Here is a 7,150-nt window from a genome sequence, read left to right as displayed (position 1 = left end):
CAGCGGGGAGATGGTGGGCTGGGCACTGGGTCTGGCTGTGTTCTGGATCGGGGGTAGACGCTCTCCAGACACCGGATGATTGCCTACCTCCAGCACAGTCCGGTGGTGTCTGGGAGGTCGACGGGCCGGTAGTAGTTGGCCCCGATCCAGAACGGGGAGTTCAGCACAGCATTGTCGAACGCCGTTAAAATTGCGAGCTGGCTGAACTCCATAGCATACTCCAAGAGGGAAAGGTCCTTGCTGGCGAGGGAGGTAAACCTTACAGCGAGGGAATCCATAGGGCACATGGGGAAAACAGAAAACAAACGGAGGGGAACAACGCAAATAAACTATTTAGTCGGTGCTGTGTTCTGTCACAACTGCTACTGTGGAGGAACGAAGGAGCGCAGAAACGAAGGAGTTGAAGGAAAACAGTCTTTAATGTTTCAAACTGGAGGGAAACACAGGGTAGCCAGGAGACACACACATGTAGCATCGAGATTAGACATTTAACACAGCACGCTAGACATAGGAAACACTGGGCTTAAGTACACGACTAAACGAGGGGATGACGAGACACACCTGGACTCAAAGAAACACAATAGGAACAGGAAGGAAACCATATATGGGCATGTCACACACGAGGGAAAACTAGGTCATGGAAGGCACATGGGGAGAAAAACACAACACAGACAGTCCATATTTCTGACAATTGCATGCTATTTACAATTAAGTGAAAATGTACTTTATGATTTATATTAAATGCAATTAGTTAAACTTAAAAAAAGTGCAATATCTGCAAATCTGCACTAAAGTTCACTAAAACTGAAAATGCCCCCTTCTTGTCAAATATCAAAGATCAGTCAACAGCTTTAAGATGTTACTTATATGAACTCTCTGCTACTCTTCTAATGACTCTGCATGGCCCACCCAGAACTGTGTCAGATGCACTGCCCAACCACTTACTCCATCCTTCAGCTCAACAGGTGCAGAACCCTTCAAAGACCCTAAAGTAAACTATGACATTAAGACGGCTCCTGCTGGAAAAAAGCCCGTAAAAAAAAAAGAGAGAGGGGGAAAATGATGAATGATGCAAACAGAGAGATGTGGAAGGTTTCATTTTAATTCTTTAAAAGCTGCTGTAACAATGTGCTGCTAGGCTGCATAGCAGTAGAGAAGAGTAGAGAAAGGTAATCTTCACTTACTATAATTAAGACACGCCAAAATGGTTACACTCGTAGGATTTCAGCAAATACGTAGTTGACATTTTCCTAACTCTTGCATATATTTGTATTTTTAAAAATAATTTACACCACAGGATGAACTGCCTAAAAGCTAAAATGAGAATGTTGACTAGCACCTCAAACACTTTTCCTTATGCATACTTTCATTATTATAAATGAAACTTAAATTTTATTGGTCAAAAACAATTAAAGTTTCGGCCATCCTCAGGCCCTCAGGATGGCTGACACATGACTTGTTACTTGAGTTTTGCACCTCTTTGGTTTTTTATTTTTGGTTGCACCTCCTCCTCCAGTTGGTTTACCTTTTTTATAATAAATAAACATTAAGTACCGTGTCATGTTTGTAGCACAAATGGTGAGTTATATACCTAAGTTTTATTACTTTAAAGGGGTTTGTTCAAATCACTAACCCTGAGTATGAGCAATCGTAACAGCAAGGCCCTCCCTTACCAACCATCATTTATATATTACATGCAGCTTCATCCCATTTCAAAGTTGTGTTAGAGCTTTTTTATTCCCGCAGTACAGGCGTCACATCACAGACGCACAAAATTAGCTTGCCGTGCACACTGTGCCAATGGCCTTTCAAGTCTGCCTGTGAAGCGCTAAAGAGAGAGAAAAACAGAGAGCGAGTGAGCGAGCAGTGGTCGTAATTAGCACATATCACACTAGCATAATGGAGGGAGGTGTATAAACATCTTGCTCTAATCTCTCCAAATGCCTCTTATGATGTTTTTACACGCTGAGGCTAAAGGGTTCAAACATAGCTAAGAGCTCTGATGACAGACTAGTGGTCTGGGAATACTGTCGTTTTGAGCCCAGCATAAATTTGTTGTGTTGAACTGCTTAAATTATATTAGATAGGTTTCCCAAATATCTCAAATCTGGTTGACTTGAACAGAGAGAAGGATTTGGACTAGGTTATGGCAAATAAACTGACAGCTGTGTAGTCCACAGCTCATAAGTCACTATAAGAAAGATTTGAGGACTGTCTCACACAGCATTTAAAAAAAAAAAAATTATTTTGTAATTTGCTATATGTTATTTCTTCATTTATTTTGTTATTTGCTATATGTCATGACACAATACAGTAACAAGTGGCTAAAAAGTGTTCACTAAGTGTATATTGTGACTAGGATGGTATCTGCACATTTTGAAAATAACCACAAACCTTGTAAGCAAAAATATAGATTCAAAACAATTTTGTTGCTTTGACGAAACATCATTTTTTAATTATATTAGAATGGTACTGTATATAGGAAGCTGTATTTTTTTTGTCTAGATGCATATGCACAGGTTGTGACAAAACACGCTGCTATCGCAGCAATATGCAAACAATGCAATGGAAAAACAAAGTATTGAAGAAAATTCCCCAAAATTGCCCAGTAATTCTCAGAGGGTGAAAAAAAAAATCAGCACATTCAAAATACATAAAGTTGAAGTACATAACTGTTCTTGTTTTTTGTGAAGCAAGATGCAGTTACAAATGTGCGAAATATATTGTATCATCGAATCACAATTACAGGTATTACATAAATTGCAATACTAATCAGCAACAAAATATTGTTGTAATATTGAGTCTGCAATTTCCCTATATAGTGAATAATGCACAAATGGATCATGCAATTGTTTCAAAATATTTATATATGTCATGTAAAGTAAAAATATTCTGTACATATCAAATTGTACAGTTGTACATTGTCAACTAGTGAAAAATCCATATCAGTTGACCACTTCTAGTCACAGGTATGACATGAAACACCTGTTAACTAGTTAATGTATACACTGTAAAATCCAATAGTTTACCTTACTTAGATTTAGTTAGTTATCTTTACTTAGTTGTTATACTTACTAGGTTTTATTAAGTTACAGCTACTTTCAAGGCAAATAAAACAATTTACTTACTGTTTTGAGTGATGCTTACTTAAAATATTCAAGTAGCCACAAAGGAACCAATGACATTAATAAAGCAGTGAGAGGCAGCAGTGCACTAATATGTTGCTAATGTGCAACATAACAACAGAAGAAGAAGAAAAGAAAACGAGTCTTAATAGACTTTTCACTCATTTCCTCCATGTCTGCAGTTATCTTTCACTAGTTGCATTCACTCGTTTCCCAAAGTCATCTTGAATGTTGAATTTTCAAAACTGAAATATTTGAGAGAACATCACATAAGCTAACTTCATATTCAATTGATGTTGATTTTCCTAAAATGTTTTTTTTTTTAAATTCACCATTATAGTGATTAGCGTTCCCTTTGGTTGGGCACTTTGAACTTGGTTTATCTATCTATAATTTCCTTCCTGTTAATGCAGTAATGCATTATGAAGTCAGAGTTATTTGATTTCAAAGGAAAAAAGTAATAAATAGGTTGCGTTTAGAAAGTGACCTATCTTCTAATTAAAGCATTAGTGCATTTATTGTCTGTTTATTAAAGAACTTTATCAAGTTTCATTTTTCATGAATACCATGAGATGTTTTTATTTGGGTTTATATAATCATTAAATAGTGTGTGGTAATATGTTAAAGTCACACACAGACTTAAACATTCAGCACGTTAATCACAACAATGGTAACAATTCAATTTCATTTATTTTCATTACTTGTAACAATAACCATTTTATTTGCTCTTTTTGTTGTGCTACTACTGACACAAGACAGCAAATAAAATTGTCAAATAAAATCAACAACTGTAAAACAAAGCAACTGTATAATTTATTCATACTGCAATGCACTCTGGGAGTCAGTGAGTAGCTATATTAAGTCATGAGTAAACCTAAATGAAAGGATCAAGTACCCCCTACAGTTCTTTTTTAGTTACTAGAACTCTCGTGTAAGTAAACTATACTAACTAAGCACTTGTCAGTACAACATACTATTCCTATTTCACTTTACTTAGTTTTTTCAAGGCAATCGGTTTGCATGCTTTTTTTAAGTAAGCCCAACTAATTAGATTTTACAGTGTATATCTTTACTCAACACTGATAGAGTCTAACTAATAACCTTGGTTTACATGCCAGGGACTATGTCTTCTACTGTCAGGATGCTACTTTATGAATTAAATATGTATTTTGATATGAATATTCATATTAATGTTATTACTGTACTTTACAATAAAATAAGAATTCAATGAATGAATGAAATGAGTTTGCTTCCATACTTTGAACTGTCAATAACTTAAGGTTTTTATTCAGTTAGTATTATTTCAAACAAGAAACTATGTTTATTTTCAAGAAGAATTTCCACTAGATCTAGACTCTTAAAGATTTCTTCCTAATTTATGGCACTGAGCATCATGAAGATAGAGAACACTATTATATTCTATTTCTCATGACTAAAAATATGATCAGAGAGGGCAGCTGTTTTTAGCAAACTCACAATTTCCATGTCCATAATTAATATGGTAAAGGTTTCTATTATCCAAAATAAGGTCAGCTGACCCTAGTGAAATGAGAATAATAATTAAATGGAGTCTTATTTGAACATGAATAAAAAAAAATAGATTTTACCATAACAAATATAAAATTACAATAAATAAATAAGGGCAAACTCATCCTTCTTATCTTTGCACCAATTCATTCTCGTTCTCAATTCATTGCTCCACAGATGAACACAAGCTGTTTTATCCGAGCAATTTACCAATACACACTAATGATAATCATTTTCTAATTCACTGAGATGCGAATAAACACATTTAGATTGTGTGATTACTAAAGAATCAGGTGGCCTATAGAAAATAATTTAATTACCCATAGCTGCTGAACCAAAGAACACAATATACAAGACATAATGATGTGTGAAAATTATGCCAATTTCCATTTCATGGTAACGTAATACAGACTTTGTTTTACTAAAGTGCAGTTGCATTTTAGCCTTAGTCAAGATCCAGCAGGTCTGGGGAAAGTTCAATATACTGCTCTAGAAGACTATATAATGCGAGTCATCCAGTAAATCAAATGTTATTCAGTCACACTGAGTGAATAGATTGTGGTAATCGCCCCGGTACAGCGTGAACACAGGCATCTCAGGGAGCTTGAGTGGGCTGTTGACACCGTCAGATGTTTGCCGTCCGATAAGGGCCACTTTGCTTTGATTTGTGTCCACTGAGCAAATATGGCCGGGGAAATGACAGTGAGTGTGCACTCAGTGCTATCTTCACGAGGGCCATTAGGACGCAAAAATAAATAGTGCTTTTGACGGTAAAGGACCAAACAGACATTTGGATGACTTGCGTGGAGGATATGCTTTCTCAATAAATGAGTGCTCAAGCAAGCTCAGATAAAAAAAAAAATGTAATGAAGTTATAGTTGTGTTTAAAAAGTCGGTTTCAGTGGTCTTTTCTGCGTCTATCTGTGTGCGGGTCTGGGTGTCAAAGTCATGAATGTTTACAGAGCACATTCCTAAAGCTGCTGCACCAACCATAAATCACAGAGGGGAAACAGGTTGCACACAGTGCAGATATGTAGTGTACGGCTGCATCTAAAAATTAGGTGGACTGTGTTTTTGGACATCATAGGCATGTTCCAGGTATTTACATTTTGCTACACACCATAAAGGAACTCGAACTTGTTACAGAACCTAAACTTGTAGAAAGTGAGAAGCTTTATGACATGTAGGCTACATGTTTCATTTACTAACATTCTGCTATAAATAATAGCTAATATTTAATTCTTCATTAGCCCTTTACTGATCAGAAATTAACTGATCACTAAAATGTTTGGTAACACTATACTAAACAGGTTCCATGCTAAAAACATTACTAGTAATTACAATAGTAAAAAGAATAGCATGTAGTTACAAGCAGCTCCATTACAATCTACTCCACCTACAGTAATGTAAAGGATGACTTCAAAAAGTACTGTAGCAGTGTAACTGCAATACCATGCTACTTTTATAAATACTGTACTTTTGAATGATGACCAAAATAACATACCATGATATAGGTACCACATTTAATTTAAATGTACAGAAATTTAATAAATAAATACATAACGAAAAACAAAACACACATTCAGTAATACTGTAGTACCATAGACAGAGTCGCTTATATTAATATTTTTTTTCTGTTCTCACTAATGTATAGTGTCATTTATCATTGTATCATAATTTGTATCATTGTAAACATAATTTCTACGGTGTGTATGTATAGAGCAACAATTATGACCATGGTACCATAGATGGCAATATCATGATTACATACCATGCTATTGGATATATGGATACGTAAGTCACTGAATGATTACCACAGTTTAAATGATTCCATATGACATGTCCAAAACATCGCATTACCATGGTAAGTCATCAACAAAACATAGTAATATTACTGTGCTATGGGTGATTGTATCAGATGGTAATGCCATCTACATTGGTACAGTGGATTACCATGGCACTTTTTGGTACTGTTAATTAATATGAACCCTTTATTAAAATGAATAATTGCAAATGGGATTTAAAGGCTGATTTATCACGAATTAAACGCCACGCATATGAATCATTGTAAAAGAAGAAGAAAAAAAGATAATAAGGGAATACAAGTATAGACCTACAGTTTTTGGTGCGTCGGTGTTGCCAGCTGAAGCACGCTTTGAGCGCTTTCTCCTGTAACATACACGACGAGGAACTGGACGAGTAAAACTCCAGCATGTGTCCCGATAACACATCCATACAGTCAAACATCGTGCACTTTATTTCACTGAAGAATAAAATAATTAAATATCAGTCTGGTTGTCCTTCATTTGTTCACAGAAACTCCATCAACTCTTGGCAGGCGCAGATCTCTCTCCGTTTCCACACAGTCTCCAGACATCATGCGATCCATCCCGATCCTTACTGGCGATTTTCAGAGTAAAAACGATCGCTAAACGGATATAAATACGGTTCCGCTCGGTCTTGTGTCCCGTTCCGGTTAGCGACAGCGCTTCTCTATA

The 7,150-nt window shown here is 35.9% G+C and overlaps 1 protein-coding gene across 1 annotated transcript in view; it reads right to left on the bottom strand.

Annotated features, from left to right (window-relative positions):
- The window catches only part of LOC107719850 (retinoic acid receptor beta-like), a 92,097-nt gene extending 85,174 nt beyond the window's left edge, over positions 1–6,923 (bottom strand). Inside the window, exon 1 of the mRNA XM_016527388.1 lies at positions 6,770–6,923. Coding sequence (XP_016382874.1) covers positions 6,770–6,899 — 130 coding nt within the window. The 5' untranslated portion in view covers positions 6,900–6,923. The remainder of the gene's footprint in view (positions 1–6,769) is intronic.
- Positions 6,924–7,150: the final 227 nt, after the last annotated feature.

This window comes from Sinocyclocheilus rhinocerous, unplaced genomic scaffold (assembly GCF_001515625.1).
Source record: "Sinocyclocheilus rhinocerous isolate Xijiao unplaced genomic scaffold, SAMN03320098_v1.1 scaffold1563, whole genome shotgun sequence".
NCBI lineage: Eukaryota > Metazoa > Chordata > Actinopteri > Cypriniformes > Cyprinidae > Sinocyclocheilus > Sinocyclocheilus rhinocerous.
Note: the sequence above shows the minus strand (reverse complement) of the source record. Positions and strands in the feature narration are given on the sequence as shown.